Genomic DNA, 23423 nt, shown 5'->3' on the forward strand with positions numbered 1-23423 from the left:
AACTTTTCCTCTTCTTAAAAAAAAAAAGAAAAGAAAGAAAGAAAGAATTCAAGAATGAAAAATAGATATGATATATAATAAAATTATCCAGAATGAGATTGGAAAATGTAACGTAGAGATTAGAATCAGAAGGTACAACATACGCCTAATAAGATCTACAAGGAAAGAACGAGTATAAGAAATATGAAAAGATAGCTAAAAATTTTGCACAACTGAAATGAAATTTGTGGGTGTCTCTGTGTGTATGTGGTACTGGGGTCTAAACCCAGGCCCCTGTACATGTTAGATAAGCACTGTACCAACAAACCCATACCGCACTCCCACTCCCCACATCTGCCTTTTTAAATTTTTGAGACAGCTTCTTGCTAAACTGCCTTAAACCTGGAGTCCTCCTGACTCAGCCTCCTGAGTAGCTGGAATAAGAGGCATGTGCCATTGTAATCAGCTGAATCTTTAGGTTAAAACACCACAAAACCCTTGCAAAATTTAAAAAATCCTATATCTAGCTACAATTTAGTGAAATATCAAAACGTTTAACAAAGCTAGATGTGGTGAAGCATGCCTGTAATCAAAGTGACTCAGAAAGCTGGGGCAGGAGGATCATAAATGGAGGCCAGCCCGGGCAACTTAGCAAGATCTTCTCAAAATAAAAAATAAAAATAGCTGGGGATGTGGATCAGTGATAGAGCGTCCCTGGGTTCAATCCCCAGTACCAGGAAAAAAAAGAAAAAAAAAAAAAAAACAACCAAACAAACACCACTGTAACTCAGCAGAAGTCTGGATAGTTGATTACAATAGAATGACTCATTAATATTTCTAAAGATTATGCTTCGGGCAACAGAGATTCATCCATTTGCCATTATAGCCTCAGTTCAGGTATATCATATATAGAGAAAACTAAGGCAGGAAAAGACAAGACACTAACAGGCTCTCATTTTTGTTCATTGCTAATAAGTGGGCCAGTAAGTACATCAAAGGCATACATGTCCCATTGATTATTATTCCTACTAATTCCTTCAGCTTGAGGAGGAGTCTCTCTCTTCAGGATATTTTCTTTGAAGGACCGCTGCATTTTTCTGGTCTTCCAAGAAGGGCATTTTTAGTCTGCTGCCTCTAGTGGTGAGATAAGAAGTCAATGTCTACTCCAGAGTCTGGCTGAAAAGATAATGGGCTGTTATCCTCTGGCAGAGTATCTTGACCCCCAAGAGATTAAAAATGCTTGGAGCTGGACTGAGAGGTGGAAACCCATACTGGGTTAATCTCCAGTGATAAGCAGACCAAGTCATAAAAAACCCTTACTGGGTTAGTCTCCAGTGATAAGCAGACCAAGTCATAAAAAGAAACCTATGACCTCCCAACTTTCTCACCTGAAAGCATTTCTTCTTCTTCTAAAATTATTATTATTTTGAGTACTGGTGGTTGAACTCAGGGGCATTCAACCACTGTGCCACATCCCCAGACCTATTTTGTATTATATTTGTATTATATTTAGAGACAGGGTCTCACTGAGCAAAAGCACCTTGCTTTTGCTGAGGCTGGCTTTGAACACACAATCCTCCTGCCTCAGCCTCCAGAGCTGCTGGGATTACAGGCATGCAACACTGTGCCTGGCTAAAATTATTTTATTTATTTGTTTATATGTGTTGCTAAGGATCGAATCCAGTGCCTCACACATGCTAGGGACACTCTGCCACTGAGCTACAGCCCCAGCCTACCTGGGGGCATTTCAGTAGTGTTTTATCAGATATATGTATTACAATAATGCTTTCTTTAATGTACACTTTAAATATTTTTTTATTTTTTTATTTTTATTGGTTACACATGACAGTAAAATGATCTTGACATTTCATACACTTTATATATTTTTTAAAATATATTTTTTAGTTGGGCTGGGGATGTGGCTCAAGCGGTAGCGCGCTCGCCTGGCATGTGTGTGGCCTGGGTTCGATCCTCAGCACCACATACAAACAAAGGTGTTGTGTCCACCAAAGACTAAAAAAAAAAATGTTAAAAATTCTCTCTCTCTCTCTTAAAAAAATACATATTTTTTTAGTTGTCAATGGACCATTAGTTTATTTATTCATTTATACATGGTGCTGAGAATCAAACCCAGTGCCTCACATGTGCTAGGCAAGTACTCTACCACTGAGCCACAACCCCAGCCCATATATGTTTAAATTTTTAATTGTTTTTAACCTTTCCAGTTCAGATGTTTGCTTTAGGGAGCTTGACATCACCTGGAATTCCTTTGAAATCTTAATCCAAACATTCCTGTTCTTTTTGATCCCTTGCTCAAATGACTTCTCTTACTGTCCTTGTACCTTCTCAGGACCTAAACCCTTCATTTCTTAGCTTTCTTTTTTTCAGCCTTCTGCTCTCTTTACTTAGACTTCAACCAACTTACACTTTAACCACTCCCTTCCAAATAACTTATCTTTATTTAGAGAACTCAATGAGATAATATAGCTAAAGCACTGGCCTAGAAAAGTGTTCATTAAATGGTAGCTAATATAAACATAGATAAAATTCTCTTCCTCCTTTGTCATTCGATTATACCAGCCATATATGTCTATTATACCAGACATTTATGTCATACAATTCTGGGCAGTTGAATATTATTGGAAAATATCATTAAATGTGCAAACAGATGACAGTAAACTCATGCTTCTCTCCTTAACAGCCAAGTAATCTTTATCTTTCTCTAATCAGTATTTTGAATTTTGAGAGCACTCTAAACTTTCTCCAATCTTTTAAAATCTTCCCATCTCTTCCTAATTCTTATTCTCTTTTCATAAGGGGAAAAATGAAGAAAGAAAGAAAGAAAGAAACCATCAGGGAACTTCTTCAACTTCAGCACCAAATCTGCAAAAGTTTCATGCGTTTGCACCTATCCTTCCCTGTTTTCCTCCTGTGACAATGAAAGCACAGTCTGGTTTACTGCTAAAAGCCAATGACTCCTATTTTCTCCCACTCTGTCATCCTCATCCACATACCTTCAACGGCTCTCCCCTTTGGCTTCTTCTTACCTATATTTTAAAATATCTAAATAGACTGCATCTTAGAAAATCCTTCTTTTTATTCCAGTACTTTGTTATCTCTCCCTTATTATTCCCACCCCATTAAAAAAAAAAGTTTGTCTATATTTGCTGCCTCTAATCTATTCACTTCTCATTGTCCTTTGCCATTGTAATCAGATTTCCATTCCTACATTTCATGGAAACTCGCTATCTGCTTTATCAATAAACCCTTTATTCAGTAAAGCCTTCTCAGGTTTCATTTCAATTGACCTGCCAGCCACCTCTGGTAGAATGGATCACTTCCTCCTTTTGAAACTCAATGGTTTTAGTAATGGCCATTCACCTAGAATACTTCATACTTTTCTGCTTCTTGTGATTATTTTTCCTTATGGTCTTTTCCACTTTTCTCTGTCCATCTTTACGGTTATGGGGATTGAGCCTAGGGGTGCTATTACACAGAGTTACAAACCCAGCCTTTTTATTTTATTTTTTAAAATCTTGAAACAGGTTCTCTCTAAATTGCCCAGACTGGCCTTGAACCTGCAATCTTTCTGCTTCGGCCTCCAGAGTCACTGGAATTACAGTCCTGAGCTACAATACCTGACTTTTCTCTGTCCAAGAGGTCCATCAAGGGTCCATTATTTTCATACTTTCCTCATTTCCCTCCTACCCACCTATATGTTGATTCATATCCCAATTTAGATCATCCTCCTGATGTGCTTTTCAACTTGACACTTATCCACCCTTACGCTCTCTGCCTCCAAAGCTGTTTCTGCTGTGTTCTCTCAATGAAGAACTTCAGATCTACCCAACTTCCCAAGCCAGATAGCATCATACATCACATCATTTCTTGTTTTCTTTCACTCTTCACATTCAATCAACTAACAAGCCTAGGCCATTCTGCTTGAAATAGCTCTCAAATAACTTCAGCTGACATCCAAGCCATCATTCATTGTGTCATCTTCTTAAGGGGTCCTCCAGTTTTCAATCTTGTTTGTTCCAAACCATTTTCCAAGGAAACGAGAGTGATTCTTCAAAAATGTAATTATTATTATTATTATTATTATTATTATTTTGTACTGGGTATTGAACCCAGGGATGCTTTACCACTGAACTACACCCCCAGTCCTTTTTATTTTTTAATTTTGAGACAGGGTCTCCCTCAGTTGCTTAAGGCCTGGCTAAACTGCTGAGGCTGGTCTTGAATTTGGGATACTCCTACCTCAGCCTCCCGAGCTGCTGAGATTTCTGGTGTGTGCCAACGCACCAACCAAAAATGCAAATTTTATCACGCCACCTGTATTCTTAACATCTTTCACAAGTTTCTTGTCTTCAGGATAAAGCTCTAAATTCTCCAGCATTTCCTTCTCTGTCTTGTTTCTTCACTCCCCTCTTTTCATACAATCGTCAGCTGGTTTGAATTTCTTTGAATTCCTAGAATACACGCTTGTAGCCTTAGAGCTGTTCTCTCAGCCTAAATATACATTCTCTTCCCTTGTTTTTCTAACCAACTTGCAGTCAACCCTCACAGTTTAACTAAAATATCACTTCCAGGAAACCTGTTACTGATCCAGAGGCATTCTATACCCATCTAAAGACTATTGTCTTGTAATCCTCTATAGTCTATGTCTGCCCTGACTTTAAGTTCCTAAAGGGCAGAAACCAGGTGCCCTTAAACTTTCCATCTTAAGAACCTAAGAAAGCCCTTGGCACACAAAATAGTTCAATTTATATTTGTTGAATAATTTCTTTGGAATGAGGTTGCCAGGTGAATACTAGAAAGGTGGAAACTTAAAAGGGACAGAGTGAAAATTTTGTATGGAAAAGTGGAATAATACGGGGCCCATAGGTTTTTCCATAAACTCTTTCCTCTAGAAGCTACCCAGCCTGCTTCAACGTGGAGATCAAGGCCAATTACTTCGCCTGAGGCCACGGCAACTACAGGCGCCCGAAGCCTGCGGTGGGGAGCGTGCCGTCCCAGACCGGGGAGGACAATAGCTTGGAATTCGGCCTCGTGTTTCCGGTGGGGCAGCCTCCCGCTAGGCGGGTGGAGCCCGCGGGTGGGGGCTCCGAGCCCGGCCCACGGCGAGGAAGCGCGGCTCCCAGCGCTCCCGCTGCCACCTCCACACACGCCGTCGCCCCGCCCCGCCCCGCCCCGGAAGTGACTTGAGGCCCGTCCGGAACCTCTGGGCCTGGCGGCTGCAGCGTCACCAGCGGAGCCGGTGCGGGGCGGGCAGAGCGGCCGCTGCCGCCGCCAACGAACCGGGGACCGCGCGGGGCCCAGCAGCACACCGGCCAGGGGAGGGGGCCCAGCGGTCAGGCCGAGAGCGACGGGCTGCCGGCGGCCGCGGGGCGACGACGACGCGGAGGAGGCGGAGCCCGGAGAGGGGTGGGGGCCGGGGAGGGATAGGGTGGGAGGGGGTGGGGGGGTGTCCCTGGGCTCATGGAGCAGGTGGTGCGGGCGGGAGGCGGGGATCCCCCGGAGCCCGGCGGGCGTCCCGTGCAGGGCCTGCGGGGCTTCGTCCCGCAAAAGGAGATCGTGTACAACAAGCTGCTGCCTTACGCCGAGCGGCTGGACGCCGAGTCCGACTTGCAGCTGGCCCAGATAAAAAGCAACCTGGGCCGGGCCGTGCAGCTCCAAGAGCTTTGGCCCGGGGGCCTCTTCTGGACCAGGAAACTCTCCACGTAAGTGGGCACGGGTCTGAGGCAACGGCTGGAGGGGTGTAAACGGGGGATGGGCTCTCTGTCCCAATGGCTTAACCCGCAACTCTGTCCTGGCTGGCGCTGCCCCCTTGCAAGTGTTCGCAGGGTCGTGACAGAAGCCTGTGAAGCACTGAAGCCTCATCCCTGCCCACTTTGCCCAGCGACCTCTCGGGTCCTCAGCAGCCCTCTTCGTCCTTACCAACTGCTACTCCCCAAGCGTTCGTCGGGTTGTTTCTTAAGACTTGCGGGGCCCTGGGGAAGAAGGAGAGAGAAGAGCGGTCCCCAAAGGTCCTCCTTGGAGATTAGCGCGAGGGAGAGACTGGGCAGAGAGGATTTGTCTGGGGAACTTTGACTTCCCCACTTCTCCCTGTTTCCTCTGGTTCTTTCTTCCCCTATGATCCCGCCTCTTCACCTCTTCGTTAAGTTTCTACTAACTTTGTGAATGGGAAGGAAGCCACAGGGAGACTTCTGGTTTCTGTTTGTTTTGTAGATTTGATTGAAAAGATTGGCATAAAATCAGCCCTCAGCTCATTCTTGGACTGTAGAGTAGACGTTTATGTTGAGAATGTTGTCTTAGAATCTAAGGAAAGTGTGTTGCTTCTGTTGTGACATTTCCTTTGGCGAGACGTTTACTATTCGCAGGAAAACAGTGAAGAGTGCCGACAGGATGTCCTGGGAGTTATTAGTATGAGGTATATGTGAGTTTTTGAGTCGTTAGGTGAACATTGATTACCCAAGTCGGTTTGAAGAGTACTCTTGTTTTGTATAAACCAACTGTAAATTAGTGTCATAGTAATTGGGAGGGGGTAGAGGTATTGGGGCAACGGGTGGAGACTATTTGCTAGATAGTCATCTGCACTGTCAGCCTTTTATAAAAGAATTTTGCTGTATCTTGTTGGTTGACTGCAGGTAAAGTCTGTTGCATTGTATGTTCATTGCATGTGGTTACAGATGGCTGAACACACAGGACATAAGTCACTTGTTCAGTGTTTACCCAAATCTGCTGAGTGAACTGGGTGATGACTCAGGGTTTTGTAATGTAATAGTATTAAATATATTCCTCACAGGATGATTCTTATCTGCCAGTTTTCAGGAGGCCTCTGACAAATTTCTCATCACCTCTGACCGGTTGATGGGAGTAATTGCCTTTTTAATTGAAAAAGAGGCAAAACTAAGACTCTTAATTTGCCCTCCTCAAAAAGAGTGGCCATAAAATTTTGAAGTTAACAGCTCTTCTTTTGTCTGTAGTATAAAGAAGTTTGTGGTGTTAGGATCCGAGGGAGAAAGGGCTGGGGAGAGGAAGGCACCAGAGAGAAAAGAACAACTTTTAGTCAAAACAGAATATTTTATAAATGACTAAAATTCACTTTTTGAAGTAAGCCTCTTAGGTGTTTGTGTTAATTAGACATAGTAAAAATAAAATTTACATTGTTAGTTCCAGAAATTCCCTATTTAAGTCACTTAGTGTAGACTTGCCATAGAATACCATTTTTAGGGACTAGAACAGCTCTTTTTAGGTGCACAATATATAAATATGCTAGTATGGGACTGGAGTTGTAGATCAGTGGTGGAGTGCTTGCCTGGCATGTCTGAGGCACTGGGTTCAATCCTCAGTACCGCGTAAAAATAAATAAATAAAGGCATTTTGTCCATCCTACAACTTAAAATTAAAGAAAATAAAGTAAAAATAAATATGCCAATGTGTGAGGGCACGTTTTGTTTGAGTGCATGAACCTAGAATTTAATTTACACAGGTGCAGTAAAATATTTTCTGAAGTATTTTATTTTTAATGAATTTGATACATTGGCACCAATAGTTTATTTTTATGTGGTGCTGAGGCTCAAACCCAGTGCTTCACATGTTGTAGGCCAGCACTCTGCCCTGGCACTAATAGTTTTGTTACTGTTTGGCTCATTAGATAAAACTAGTTACTTAGGAAGGACTGAAAAATACAGTGGAGACAATGCTTGATGTTTAGGACAGGGTTGTAATTAAATGGCTTAATACCTCTGAACCCATAATGTCTTATAAAGTGTAAGAAGTGCTGTCAGGTAGAATCTAATTTTGGAATTGTGATTAAATGCTGGAAACTGATTCTTGGAACTGCACTATGAAAATTTGAACTCGAAGGCCATATTATGATGTTGGGTGTGTTTTTCTCCTAAATCATGTTAAGATGACTGTGTATTGTGCATATTTTTTAAAGCATCATGTTGTATAAGTTAAAACCTAAATAATGTCAAAACGTGGTGATAGCTGAGTAGTGATCATAAGTCCTAAGAATGGAAAGCAGTAATGAAATTAAAGCCTAGTTTCTCCCACTGGCTTTGGGACTGTGGAACAATTATTTAATCATGTATTTCAGTGTTCTTGTGAATGAAATAAGGGTGTTGGACTAAATAATCCCTACGAATCATTCCTATTCTGTTGTTTTATGATTTTATTATTATTTTATACTTTTTAGTTTCCTATAAGCCGGTGTGTATTTTTCTATAAAGATTGAGCAGTTTGTAAAGTACTTGAAATAGTTACATAGATAAGTACATTCCTAAAGAAGCCCAGAGTATGAAGGTCATTCAGGCACTGGGACTGTATCCCCTAGTGGAACTGTACAACCCTAATCATGGGTATCATAGGTGTGTTTGAAGCCAAATTCTGATTGAAATGCTGCTACACTTTTGGGCTTGGGACATCTACATTTGGCCCCCCTTTTCACTTTTTATTTCTTTTTAGTAAATTAAATCTGTTCTGAGATTTGCATGTCTGTTTAGCATCTTTGACCAAAGGTGGTTTCTGTGTCTTTTTTATTTTTATTTTTTTGTGTCACTACGGATCAAACCTAGGGCCTCACACATATTAGACAAGTGCTCTACCAGTGAGTGAACTACATTCCTAGCCCTGTATTTTGAGGGGCTGGAATTATAGCTCAGTGGTACAGTGCTTGCCTGGCACGTGTGAGGTACTGGGTTTGAGCCTCAGCATCACATAGAAATAAAAGAATAAAATAAAGGTATTGTGTTATTTACAATTAAAAATATTTTTTAAATTTTTATTTTTAAATTTTGAGACAGGATGTCACTTAGTTGCTGAGGCTGGCCTCCAACTTGTGGTCTTCCTTTCTGCCTCAGTGTCCTGAGTTGCTGGGTTTGTACCACCATGCCTGGTGCCTGTGTATTTTTAAAATTGGTCCTGGGATGTAATACAAACTCTTACAGACAATTTAAAGTTTTAGAACTGCCTGTTCCAGGGAGATTTTGTGATAGAACAGGGCAGTTTTAAGAATGGAACAAACAAATTAGAGAGGTTAAGGAAAATAAATAAATTGGAGAAAGTAAGGCCAAAATAGTGGTCTTTGGAAAATGGCAGTGTAGACAGATTATGGACTCAGATAACTTGTGTGGCCCAAGTAGAGAATGAAGGGAGTTGAATAAAGAACTTGAGGGGCTGGGGTTGTGGCTCAGCAGTAGAGCACTCGCCTAGCATGTGCCTGCCCTGGGTTGGATCCTTAGTACCACATAAAAGTAAATACAGCTATTGTGTCCAATTACAACTAAAAAAAAAAAAAGAACTTGAAATGTGTTTTTGCTCTTGACCTTCTGGGCATTACGTAAGAAGCAGTGAAGTCTGGAACACCTCAGTTTATCTAAACCTGGCATTGCCACCAAGATTCTCATCTTGGTCTTATTTGACCTCTTTTTCTGATTGAAATGCTGCTACAGTTTTGGGCTTGGGACATTTATAGATGTTCTCCTTTTGAAGGCAAAGTTGAGATGACTAGTGGGTTTTCAAATTTAATATTTACTAGTGGGGTATTTTATAAAAACAATTTTAAAATGTGAGATGGGATTCCTCAAGCAGATTAAAATGGCTTGTTTTTCTTTTTAACACTTCATTGATAATAGAATCCCTTACAAGCTTACCCCATCGATGATAATTTCTTGCTTTTGTGCTTTAGAATTTTGATTTTAGTTAGGTAATATTGTATGGTACAAAGCAAATTTAAATACCTTGTCTGTTGTAGTGACAAAAGTTCTGGTTTTTTTTTTTTTTTTTTTTTTTTGCTACTGGGGATTGAACCAAGGGGTATTCAACCACTGAGTCACATCTCCAGCCCTTCTTGAGATAGGGTCTCACTAAGTTACTTAGGGCCTTGCTAAATTGCTGATACTGACCTCAAACTTGGCAATAGGTCCCTCTTCAGCCTCCAGAATCCCTAGGATTATAGGCGGCAAGTACCACCACACCTGGTTTATATTCTGTATTGTTTTATGATTAAATGAGTGTGGAATCATTTCATTTTCTGATTTGTGGCTCCCTTTTAGGTTGAAGAGACAGTTTAATTGTTGTAACATTATGTAGTCTTCCCAGACAGATTATTTTAGTCAAAGCCACATAATGCATTTAAGAAATTTTAAGCTGGGCACAGTGGTGCATGCCTGTAATACCTCAGGGATTGGGAGACTGAGACAGAAGGATCACAGTTTTGAAGCCAGCCTTAACAACTTATTGAGGCTATAATCAACCTAGTAAAATCCTGTCTCAAAATAAAAAATAAGGGGCTGGGGATGTGGCTCAAGCGGTAGCGCGCTCGCCTGGCATGCGTGCGGCCCGGGTTCGATCCTCAGTACCACATACAAGCAAAGATGATGTGTCCGCCAAGAACTAAAAAAAAAATAATAAATAAATATTGAAATTCATTCTCTCTCTCTCTTTTTAAAAAAATAAAAAGGGCTGGGACTGTGGCCCAGTGGTTAAGCACCCTGGGGTTCAATCCCTGATACCAATTAAAAAAAAAAGTTTAGTAGAAGTATTGTTATGAAATATACTGACCTTTTCTTGTGAAAAGTAATAAGTGACTGCAGGAGCATCTGAATTCAGATCATCTAGAAAGCAGGAAATGCTAACTGCTGAATCTCTATTATCTATTAACATGAGATACTTAATAATTTTTTTTTTTTTTTTTTTTTTTGGTACCAAGGATTGAATTCAGGCTTAGGGCCTCACTAAGTTGCTGAGGCTGGCTTTGAACTTGCCATTCTCCTTGCCTTAGCCTCCTGAATCATGGAATTACAGGCCTGTGCCACCATGTCCAGCACTTAATAATTAATGAGTATCTAATGTGTAAATACTAAAAGTACACCATAAACACAAGTGCTTTCTGTTTGCAAAATAATCTCAAATCTTGACAAATTACCACCTTCATCAATCAACCAGTTAGAAGCTTGGGCACGGTGGTGCACACTTATAATCCTAGGCAGGAGGATCATAAGTTCTAAGCCAACCTCAGCAACTTATCAGGACCCTGAGTAACTTTGCAAGACCCTCTCTCAAAAGAGAAATTGAAAGGCCTGGGGATGTGGCCCAGTGGTAAAAGTGCCCCTGGGTTCAACCCCCCCACCCCCCAAAAAAAAAAGAGAACCAGTTAGAGAAAGTAGATGAGATGCGTTTTTGTTACTAAATGATTACAATTCAATAGAAACCAAAATTATTTCTTAGAGTAGTTTTAGGTTCACATCAAAATTGAATGGGAAAGTGGAGTTCTCATATAACTTCTGTCTCCCACACTTGTTCACATTTGAATTTTCATAGCACTGTCAAACATCCATACACATTTTTTTTTTTTTTTTTTTTTTGTGGTGCTGGGGATTAAACTCAGGGATTTGCACATGCTAGGCAGGCACTCAATTACTGAGCTCCATCCCCAGACCTTTTTCTTTTACTTTGAGACAAGATCTCACTTAGTTGCCCTGGCTGGCCTGTAGCTTACAGTCCACTGATTTAGCCTCCTGGCTGTTTGTGGCAGAACTTCCTTTGCCAGTAAATATGTGTTTGATTGTAATTTGAACAGTTTGCTGATTTGAGAATTTTTTAACTTAAAACATTTATTATAGAAAATACCAAACATACTGAGAATGACTAATATAATGAACCTCATCACTCATCTTACACAGTTATCAACTCATGGTAAATTGTTCCTTTCATGCCCCCTTTGTAGTTCTTTTTTTTGGGTGGGGGGTACCAGGGATTGACCCAGGGATGCTTAACCACTGAGCCACATCTTTAGCCCCCCTCCCCCCAATTTTTTTTTTTAATTTTGAGACAGGGTCTCACTAAGTTGTTTGGGCCTCTGTATGTTACTGAGGCTGGCTTTGAATCCTCCTGTCTCAGCCTCCTGAGCCACTGGGATTACAAGTGTGCGCCACTGCACCCAACCTTTCTCCGTAGTTGTGAAGCATATTATTTCATTCGTAAACATTTTCAGTGTCTTTAAGGGGAAAGGAATTAAAATAACAACAAAAATCAATACCTAAAATAAATCTTTAAAAAAAACCCTAAAAAACCTGAAAAACTGAAAAAAAAAAAACCAAACAGTTCATTGTCAACTTTGAATGGCTTCAGGAAGTTCTGCTTCTTTGAAAATTCAGAGGTAAAAAACACAAAATTTTCATCCATTTACAATGCTTTAAGGTTTACTACAGTTGAATCACATGGGTAGGGAGTTTAAAAAAAAACAGCAGCTCGTTAATGATCGTTTTCATACAGTTTCTTTTACTCTTTAATACTGGAGACTTAGACTTAATCTTGGGATAGCAAGTGCTCTGTTGAGGGGATTGCCATTTGGAAAATGAATATACTGAGACTCATAGGTTATTACATAGTAGAGGAACTTTTTTTTTTTTTAAGTGCCTTACAGAGGGTAGGCACAGTTTTTGGCATTTGGTGCATATAAGTAAAAAATTTTTGCCCTCAAGAAGTTCCAGTGTACTCATTGTGTTCATTTATCTTTGTTTAGAATAGACCAGGCAAAGTGGTAGCCCCTCAAGAATTTTAGAGGAAGAAAATAGGATTTCCCCTACCCCCAACCTCCAACCCCCCACTTCGGGGTGGTGGTGGTGATTGAACCCAGGTGTGCTTTTCCCCAATTGGCTTTTTTATTTTTTTTTATTTTTTATTATTTGGCAGACACAACATCCTTGTTTGTATGCGGTGCTGAGGATTCAACCCGGGCCGCACACATGCCAGGCAAGTGCGCTACCACTTGAGCCACATCCCCAGCCTCAGCTTTTTTTTTTTTTTGGAGGTGGTGGGGGCTTGAATCTGTCATCTTCTGCTTTAGTCTCCTGAGGCATTCACCAGGCTTACAGGTCTGATAACTGTGCATGACTTAAATTCTGAATGTATTATGTATTTAAAAATTTGCATTCTGACCAGTGGGTTTTTGTTGTTGTTGTTGTTGTTTTGTTTTTGCAGTGCTGAGGATTTAACCTAGGGCCTCCTGCATGGGCATGCGGGGCAAGTACTCTACCACTGAGCCACATCCTCAAACATTTTTTTTTTTTTTTTTTTGCGGGGGGGGAGAGAATTTTTTTTAATATTTACTTTTTAGTTTTCGACAGACACAACATCTTTGTTGTTTGTAGGTGGTGCTGAGGATCGAACCCGGGCCGCACACATGCCAGGGGAGCGCGCTACTGCTTGAGCCACATCCCCAGCCCCATCCTCAAACCTTGACCAGTGTGTTTTAATGCTTTGCGTTGAGGCACTAGGAAAGGAACTTAGAAAATAATAAATTATCATTTGATGATCTGAGAACTTAAAAGTCACTTTAAACACTCCCCCCCAAGTGTTCTTTGCTTCATGTTGTGTTGTAAAATAACATTGTAATTAAAATACATCTTATTAAGTGGATGCAAATTTTTATTTACTAATAAGAGTAAATAAAAATTTGCATCCAGGGATGTAAAAAAATACAATAAAGTATTTTTATGGATGCTTATTTATTAGTAATGCATCTTCTAAAATAGTTTTGAAACTTTTCTCTTAAGTAAGATTCTTTCCCCTCCTTTAAATATAGAATCCAAATATATTTTCCTTTAACCTTTGTGTAAAATTAGTGTCTAAACAACAAACTGAGAACATGATAATAAAAGCAACACCACACAAATAAAAGAAGCAGCAGAAATTACAAGAAGATGATCTGATTGTTGAGACCTCTGCTGAAGTGTGAAAAGCAACACATAAGTCTTAGCATTTGGAATCTTGAGGTTGACTACTTCCATATTCAGCCTATGTGGAGTATTTATTCCCTTTCAGTGCACTCTTGATCTCTTGTTCATGCTTTTGTATTGTTTAGGCATATTCCTTTCTGTATTGAGTTTTTTTCACCTGTTCAACCTTCTACCCCTAGCATTTAATAGTTGGGTATGCATTCATAGATACTCATTAATATTAGAATTACCTTTTAAGAGAGAGAGAGAATTTTTTAATATTTATTTTTTTTTTAAGTTTTCGGTGGACACAACATCTTTATTTTTATGTGGTGCTGAGGATCAAACCCAGCATCCCGCGTTTGACAAGCGAGCGCACTACCATTTGAGCCACATCCCCAGCCCAACCTTTTTTCTTTATAAACTAAAACATTACAAAAATCTAAGAAATTGTTAATTTTGTATTCAAAATGAAGAAAGTGAATCTCAGAGATTGATTTTAATACTGGGCTCAAAAGAAAGGAAATGTATAAGATATGTAACCAAAGGACCGGAGGGAATGAACGTTTTGGTCAAGAAAGAGATTAGTGTGTTTTATAATCCAAAACTGGAATTTAGCAAAATAGATTATGCAAGTGTTTTACTTTAAAATAAATCTATAATAGTTGTTGTGGTGAAGGATTTAGTGTTAGAAAATTTAGCTGTAGTTATAATTTTTTTGATAGGTAAACCATTATGTATTAGTAATGCTAATTTGGCCTTTTTTTTTTTTTTTTACAATATCTGGCTCTTAAATATTTGAGATTAAAGATGAAGATTTTTCCTTTCTAAGAAAAAAATTAACACTATTAACACAGCGTGGAATGGGTATAAAATAGTACTGTATTGCAGACAAGTTGAAGATTGCTTAAGAATTATTAAAAATATTTTATAATCTTCTGTTTTCTAATGGCAGGCAGTCTAAATGGAATATAGAATAGAACATACATGGGTGTTTCTTTTTCTGGTGATTTTCTTTTTTAAGCAGATTATAAAGTAGAAGGTTTTAGAGCAAGAAATCTTATTAGTGCAGTCTTTTTCTTGTGAGTGTGTATATTTGGACTTATAGTTTTTTCTTTGTTACTGTATTAATATGACAAATGGATTGGGAAATTTTGGCAGATTCCTGAATAGTTCACTTGGGATAGTTGGTGTTCTGAGGGAGGTAGATTACTTCTAGAGACCCTAATTAATAAAACATCAAATATCTGTAAACATTGAACAAATGGAGTTGCCTCTTTTATATAAGGCAGGGGAAAAGTTACCATGTAACTGATCCAGAAATGATTTAGACAGGTGATTTTTTAAAAAATCATAATTTAAAGGCAGAATTATCTTAAGAACTTTTCACTTTTTGGGGGGGGGGTGTAATCTTTCATCTGCACATAATTCTTGAAATAATGAGTCATGACCAAGTGAGTTGGCAAATAAGTTTGATTTTTTATTTTAACCACTTCTTGTTTTGGGTGAAGTAGACTAGGATTATTAGAGTTCATTCAGCAATAATAAAGATGACTGTTCATCTCCTTTGTTTTAGTTTTATATGGGTATGTGTGTGTACCAGATTATATTTGTTACTGTGGATTGTGACCAAAAAATTTTTTTAAAGCCACAGATGTAATGGGTGTCGTGCTGTAATTAAAAGTAATCACCTGGTACTTGTTGAGATATAAGAGATGAAAATGCAGGTACAACAGTTTAAAAATATCAGTAACCTGAGGGTTAGAGCATTAGTGAAATGTTGAATGAGTGACATAGATAGCACCTACCATATACTGAGAGGTCTTAGTGTGGCAGCACTATGCTAAGTGCTTTGCATTCATTATTTCATTTAATTCTCACAAACAAGCCTATGAACTATAGATATATTATTCAAATTTTACCTTTGAAGAAATGAGGCTTAATGAAGGTGTCTTGAGTCTGTTTGGGCTACTCTCAGTATCATACATGGAGTGTAATCCCATCTTCAACAACTTTTATTTCTTCCTGGAGGTCTGAAATCTTGAGATTGTAGTGTCAGCATGGATGAGTTCTGACCTAGTGGGGAAGGGAGCTTTTTCTGACTCCTCTTTATTGAACATTAATCCCAAGACTGATTACCTCACCAGAGTCTAGTCTCAGAATACTTTGATGTTGGGAATTAGTATTTCAACATATGAATTGAGGGGAGGTAGTGCATAAGCATTCAATGATTAGTAGAGGCTTCTTAAAAATGTGTAGTTTACTTGATGACTACAGAGATCTTGCTCTTAACTACTGTGTTGGTTTTCAGAAAAAAGTTTTCTGGCTATGTAGCCTGGGAATTCCACCCAGGGGAAGGATCACAGTTAGCCTTCAGGTAGGATTTAGTTAGGTAAGGAGGAACTCAAAGAAAGCCATTTAATTTGGGGGCACAGAGATGAATGGGCAAATTGATATGAGTGTACTCAAAGCATTATTGAAATAATCAGTTACCTGTCTCTCTAAGGTATATGCTCTAGGGTCATTTGTTATTTGTTTTTATGTTCCCTTTGCCTGATGCCATGTCTAGCTCATAAATGACACAAGAAAAGCATTTCAAGAAGTTATTTCCTTTATCCATTCCTCAAGAGAGAAACAACTGGGAAAAGAATAATGACATTACTATTATGTATTAATTGTAAGTGACTTTATTAATCTAGAAATAGGGTCAATTTAAAATAGTCACAAAGTATAACTCTACACTCTTGATACGCTGGAAGTCCAGTGAGTTTTGTGCAGCCTGTGGTGGATGGAGATAAAGAGAAATATGTACCTTTGGTCTCTTTGTCCATTTGGAGTCATCATTATAAAGATGATAGTGGGCTGGGTGCTGTGGTGCACGCCTAAAATCCCAGTGTCTTGGGAGTCTGAGGCAGGAGGATCCTGAGTTCAAAGCCAGCCTCAGCAAAAAAGCTCTAAACAACTCAGTGATACCCAGTCTCTAAATAATATATAAATTAGAGCTGGGGATGTGGTTCAGTGTCCCTGAGTTCAACCCACCGCACCCCCCCCCCCCCGAAAAAAAAAGATAATAGTTGGTTTTAGGCATTTGGGAAATTTTTTTTTTTTTTGTAATTGTATGGACAGCATACCTTTATTTTATTATTATACGGTGCTAAGGATTGAACCCAGTGCCTCATGCATGCTAGGCAGGCTCTCTGCCACTGAGCTACAGCTCCAGTCCGGAAATCTCTATTTTTGAAATTAGTTGGTTTAATGTGTTCAAATATTTACTGTTGGTTTGAATTCTTTTTTTGAAAATTAGTCCTGTTGAGCTGTTTGTAATTATAGAAGCCAGTATATTCCTCAAAACACACTGGTAGCACTTTTGGTCATTTGGAAAAAGTGTCTCAAATGTTCACTTGGTTTCATTTCTGATTAGAGCTGTGGGTTCAGTAGGTGTAGAAGCATGGTCCCTTATACCAAGTAGCTCTCAGTCACCAAAGGAAACAACATAATGTGTGCATACAAAACTATAATATGAAGTAGAACATGAAAAATTGTTATTTGGTATAACTTATTGTGGGGCTAAGAGGACAGAAATAGTGCTTTTGTTTGGGAATGGAGGAAGACTATGAAGGAGGGATTTGTTGAAGGATAGATAGGCTTCTAAGGATATGAACAGATAATTCACATGAAAATAATTATATAATGAGCAAACTTCTTAAAATTATTTAGGCTTATAATTAATTAAAGAAATAGGAATTGAGTTGGATGTGGTAGTACACAGTTGTAATCCCAGCAACTCAAAGAGGCTGAGGCTGGAGGATTGCAAGTTTGATGCTAGTCTGGGCAACTTGGTAAGACCCTGTCTCAAAGTCAAAAATAAAACAAGGGTGGGGGCTGCTGGGGTTGTGACTCAGTGGTAGAGTGCTTGCCTAGCACATGTGAGGCCCTGGGTTTGATCCTCAGCACCAAATATAAATAAATAAAGGTCCATTGACAACTAAAAAATACTAAAAGAAAAAAATATATCAAAATAATAAAATAAAACAGGCTGGAGATGTATTTAGCTCGGTGGTAAAGTGTCCTTGGATTCAATCCCCAATACCAAAAAAAAAAAAAAAAAAAAAAAGAAAGAAAAAGAAAAAAGGAAATATTAATTGAAATGGATTATATTAATATTATATTTTTAATGATTTTCATGGACTTTAAAAAGCATATGTTGTGTTCTAATCTATCTGGGGAACTTATGAAAAACTGGTAATCAGAGCCCCACTCCAGTAATAGCTATTATTTTTCATACATTCATCAGTTGTCTCTGTTTTCATAGCCATATGAAGGAACCTGGGTTTTACAGACACACAGAAAATTAAATGACTTTCCCAGTGGATTGACATAGAGTAGTTTGAATTCTCAGCAAATAAAAATGTAGAACTATGCTGTTCCAGATTGCTTGGATACTGTGTTGAAATCAATAAATATCCTATCCAGGGGCTGGAGGTGAGGCTGGGGCTCAGTAGCAGAGCACTTGCCTAGCATGTGTGAGGTACTGGGTTCAATCCTTAGCACCGCATACAAAAATAAATAAAATAAAGGCATGCTGTCCATCTATAACTACAAAAAAAAAAAAAAGAATCCTATTCAGAGTTGATTATAATGTTGGGAGTTGCAAAGCAAGTTTGAATGAAAACATAGGATGCTCTTGTTTTTTTCTTTTCTTTTTTTCCCTTTTTAGTACTAGGGATTGAACCCAGGGATGGTTTTCCATGGAACTAACTAAAAGAGGAGAGATGGGCTTACTGAGTAAACCCTTACTGTGAGATAATTATGTGTAATTATATGTATTATATGTAATAATGAGGGTCTTGTTCCTGGAATAAAATCAAAGTAATTTATTTTTTATTCTCTAGTTTTTCCCTGCTACTTTTGGCTCTCTCCCTTTAATATATATATATACTTTTTTTTTTTTTTTTTTTGGTGGACCCTTGGAAAGAGAAGGAAAAGACTGGAACTGATACAGGTACAGGAAAGTGTATATTTATTTGCTTTGGGTATGAAGAGTGGTGAGTTGAAGTGAGTATATTTGGGGTTTTGTTCTTTTTTTTTTTTTTTTGGTGGTACTGGGGACTGAACCCAGGGCCTTGAGCATGCGAGGCAAGCACTCTACTAACTGAGCTATATCCCTAGCCCCTTGCTTATAAATTTCATGGGTCATGGGCTCAGTGGTAGAGTACTTGCTAGTGTGAGTCACTGGGTTTTATCCTTAGCTCCACATATAAATAAATAAATAAACAGACAGATAGATAAAGAAATAAAGGTGTTGTGTCCATCTACAGCTAAAAATTCATGGGTCATGGTATCTCTTCTTATTGTATAATACTTGTCATTTAGCACTAGCCATGAGCTATTAAAGGACAATTTATTTTGTTTCACTTTATTTGTGGTACTCAGGGCCTCACACATGTTAGGCAAGTACTATACCACTGAGTTTTTTTTTTTTTAATTTATTTTATTTATTTAGTTGTAGATGGACACAATACCTTTATTTTATTTATTTATTTCTGTGTGGCGCTTAGGATTGATTTCAGTGCCTCATCCGTGCTAGATGAACACTTTACCACTGAGCCACAACCCTAGCCCACCACCAAGCTTTTTAAATTTTATTTTGAGACAGGATCTCATTGAGTTGCCTAGGCTGATCTCAAACCTCCAGTCCTCCTGCTTTGGCCTCCTGAGTAGCTGAGATTATTAGGTGTGGCCCACAGCCTGGCTATAAGAGACATTTTAAAATGTCCTTAATATTACTATTTATTCAAAATGTTTTTATTTTAGTAAGACTTTATTGTTTTAACATGTAATTCCTGCATTAGATAAGTTTCTAGTTAATCTTTTTTTTTTTTTTCAAAGAGAGAGTGAGAGAGGAGAGAGAGAATTTTTTTTTTTTAATATTTATTTATTTTAGTTCTCGGCAGACACAACATCTTTGTTTGTATGTGGTGCTGAGGATCGAACCCAGGCCGCACACATGCCAGGCCAGCGCGCTACCGCTTGAGCCACACCCCCAGCCCCGAGAATTTTTTTTAATATTTATTTTTTAGTTCTCAGCGGACACAACATCTTTGTTGGTATGTGGTGCTGAGGATCGAACCCAGGCCGCACACATGCCAGGCAAGCGCGCTACCGCTTGAGCCACATCCCCAGCCCATAGTTAATCTTTTTAAAAAATATTTCTTTAGTTTTCAATGGACCTTTTAAAAACTTATTTCTATGTGGTGCTGAGAATTGAACCCAGTGCCTCACATGTGCTAGGCAAGCGCTCTACCACTGAGCTACAACTCCAGCTCTTCTTCTTATCTTAAAAAGAAGACCCATTTATTTATTTTACTTTTATGTCAGTACTTTTTTGAGCTTTTGAGAAAAAAAAAAGTCTTTGGGTTGTATTTTGAGTAATGCTTGAGAAAAGAACTGCTTGCTGGTTGGTGAGGAATTAGGGGAAATAAAAGGTTTCTGAGGAATTCCCCAATGTTTAGCTTTTTTCAGCAGCTCTAGTCCTTCAAGGAATACACCCCCCACCCTTAATTTCTTTTATAGTATCAAAATTTGGGTTATGTTAATTTTGTGTCTCTAGTGTGACAAAGGTGTATGTCTATTGCAATAGAGCAATATTGTAGCTAAGTTATAAAGCAGTGTTAATCTAATTTTTTCATAAAAGTATTTATAGGGGAGAGTATAACTATAGGGGCATCTGGAATCTTGGCAAGATTTGAAGTAGTTACTAAATTAGGGAATATTTCTTTGAACTCTCCTGATTCATGTTTGTGCCAATTTTTTCTTTTTAATTTAAGACAACCTTTTTTTTTTTTTTTTTTGGTAGATGGACACAATACCTTTATTTTATTGATTTATTTCTGTGTGGTACTGAGGATTGAATCCATTCCTCACAAGTGCTTGGCCACTGAGCCACAACCATAGCCCTGTCTGTGCCAGTTTTTAAGAATAGCTTTTGAATGATTCTTTCAGCTCTAATTTTAGAATAAAATCAAAGGTTGGGAGGCTTCAGGAAGTTACTACTGTGTTTATATAGCAGTTTCAAGTATCATTGGTAACCCTGGGATTGAGATTTTTAATATAATATCTTTGCTAATCCATATGCTTTACTAGTATAGGGTGGTTAAGAAACTTTTATAGTAATAATAGGCAAAGTCGAAATGATCTGCAGTCTCATTGTTCTTCCCCATATAATGTTCAGTCTCTTAGGAACTAAGGTGAGATGATGGGATTATTCCTGAAACCACAGAAAAGAGCTGAAAAAATTTAGAATTGTTTGAGAAAATAAGAAAGACTTCTCTGAGTGGACCAGAAATTTTGAGTTGTTTCTGGAAGATAGAAATGCACTAAGGTGCCCTACCTTTCAAAATTAGGCATAGTTTTAATTTGATTTTTAACTGTTGGGGGAGTACTAAAGATCATGTGAGGAATAGTAATGTTCTCATTTCTTTTTCTTTTTTTAAAGAGAGAGAGAGAGAGAGAATTTTAATATTTATTTTTTAGTTTTCGGCAGACACAACATCTTTGTATGTGGTGCTGAGGATTGAATCCGGGTCACACGCATGCCGGGCGAGCGTGCTACCGCTTGAGCCACATCCCCAGCCCTGTTCTCATTTCTTTTGACTTGTGTGTATTTGTAAAACAACCCTCCTCAAAGGGGTATGAATTTAAATATACAGTGATTCGTTCTAAATAAATTTGAGTTTAATAACTTTTGACTCCTTAAATATTCTGTGAGCACTCATTGAATTTTGAAACACCTTTTTCTTAAATTTGCTTATGTTTGGTACTTTTGCTTACATTGTTTCTCTAAAAGTTAAAAATTTGAAAATGTATGTTTTTGAGGTAAAATGCTCAATTGTTTTTGGTAGTAATTATAATTGAATTAATGCTTGGAAACATAACTGTATGTTCTGTAATTTGCTATATTGTTTCAAGATTCTAAGCAGACCATATCCATTCTTGCTTATTTTAATTTAATTAATTTTTTACAGTACTGGTGTTTAAACCCAGGGTTTTTGAATGCTAGGCAAGGCAAGTGCTCTACCAGTGAACTACATCCCCAGTCCTTATTATTTTATTTTGAGACAGAGTTTCATTAAGCTGTCTATACTAGCTTTGAACTTGTGATCTTTCTGTCCCAGCCTCAGAAGTAGTTGGGATTACAGGAGAATGCTACCACACTGGGCTAGCATATCTTTTTATTTTTTTTGTTACTGGGGATTAAAGTTGGGTGTGCTTTACCACTGTGCTATATCACCCAGCCCTTTTTTATTTTGAGAAGGTCTCACAAAGTTGTTGAGGCTGTACTTGAATTTGGAATCATCCTGTCTCAGATGCCCGAGTTGCTGGGGTTACAAGCACACACCACCACACCCAGTTTATCATATCCATTCCTAAAACAAAGTGAATAGTACAGTAAACTGGATTTGTACTTTTGTATTTTTTACCTTTAATTATGTTGTAATATGCTGTTTTTAAGTAGTTTCAGGGACTTACAACTGAAGACCAGTTATGAAGACCAGTTATCATAACAATAAGACAGTATAGTTTTAATTGGCCATCAAGTAATGATGAGAACAGGTTTATTATAAACCCTTTGCTGTTAAAATACTTATTTGGTAATCTCTTGAAGTACAGAATAATTCTTTGCTGCATAATGATTAGAATGAAAAAATGCTTAAATCAGAGATACTTGAAATTAAGATGTCACCACACCTTTTATGTGTTTGTGGTTAAAAAAAAAACCCACATAACATAAATATACCCTCTTAACAATTTTTAAGTGTATGGTACAGTATTGTTAGCTCTATGTTTGTAAACAAGTCTCTAAAATTTTTTAATCTTGCATGACTAAAACACTATACCAGTTGAATAACATCTATTTCCCTCTTGGCAAATTCCGTTCTAGTTTCTGTTTCTGAGTTTGATTGCTTTAGGTACCTCATATAAATGTAGTATTTGTCTTTTGTAAGTGGTTGACTTAACTTCATTCTGGGTTCATCCATGTTATATGACAGAATTTCCTTCTTAACCTGAACAATCCATTGTATATCACATTTTCTTTAATCATTCACCACTGTATAGACAATTTAATTGCTTATACATCTTAACTAATATAGATTATATAACGAGGAACACAAACATCATTATTTGGTTTATCTTTTCTTGCAGATATATTCGACTTTATGGGAGAAAATTTAGCAAAGAAGATCATGTTCTTTTTATTAAGTTATTGTATGAACTGGTATCAATTCCCAAACTGGAAATCAGCATGATGCAGGGATTTGCCCGTCTCTTGATCAACTTGTTAAAGTAAGTTCATTTTCTATGATTTCTGCTAAGAGTTTAATTTTTGTTTGTTTTTCTTTTTGAGGTTTCAGGAAATGAGAGCCACTTTGGGAAAAGATCACAGAAAACATTAGCATAGATTTAATTTTGTGTATCAATTAACCTTTTAAATAAAAATTTTTATCTCCATGAATTATTCTTTTCCATAGCACACATTCAAGTTTATATTGTGTGATTCTTTCATTTATCCTAGTTATTTCCCCTTATTGGTTATATTTTCCTGGAAGACAGGGGCCATTATGTTCTTTGGCAATCCAAGAGCACTCAGCACAGTGTTGCAAACATTAAGTACCCCATAAATAGTGTAGTAAAATAGGAAATTTGTTTGTAATA

At 38.1% G+C, this 23423-nt stretch overlaps 1 protein-coding gene across 4 annotated transcripts in view; it reads left to right on the top strand.

Moving 5' to 3' along the window:
- Nucleotides 1-5218: 5218 nt before the first annotated feature.
- The window catches only part of PSME4 (proteasome activator subunit 4), a 96625-nt gene continuing 78420 nt past the window's right edge, over nt 5219-23423 (top strand). For 3 of the 4 annotated variants that reach the window (XM_081265414.1, XM_081265415.1, XM_081265416.1), the window contains exons 1-2: nt 5219-5702; nt 22914-23054. In XM_081265414.1, the coding sequence (XP_081121540.1) occupies nt 5461-5702; nt 22914-23054 (383 nt within the window). In that variant the 5' untranslated portion in view covers nt 5219-5460. The remainder of the gene's footprint in view (nt 5703-22913; nt 23055-23423) is intronic. The other variant, XM_081265417.1, reaches the window with a different exon arrangement.

The sequence above is a fragment of the Spermophilus citellus genome (assembly GCF_964194105.1).
Source record: "Spermophilus citellus genome assembly, chromosome: 13".
Taxonomy (NCBI): Eukaryota; Metazoa; Chordata; class Mammalia; order Rodentia; family Sciuridae; genus Spermophilus; species Spermophilus citellus.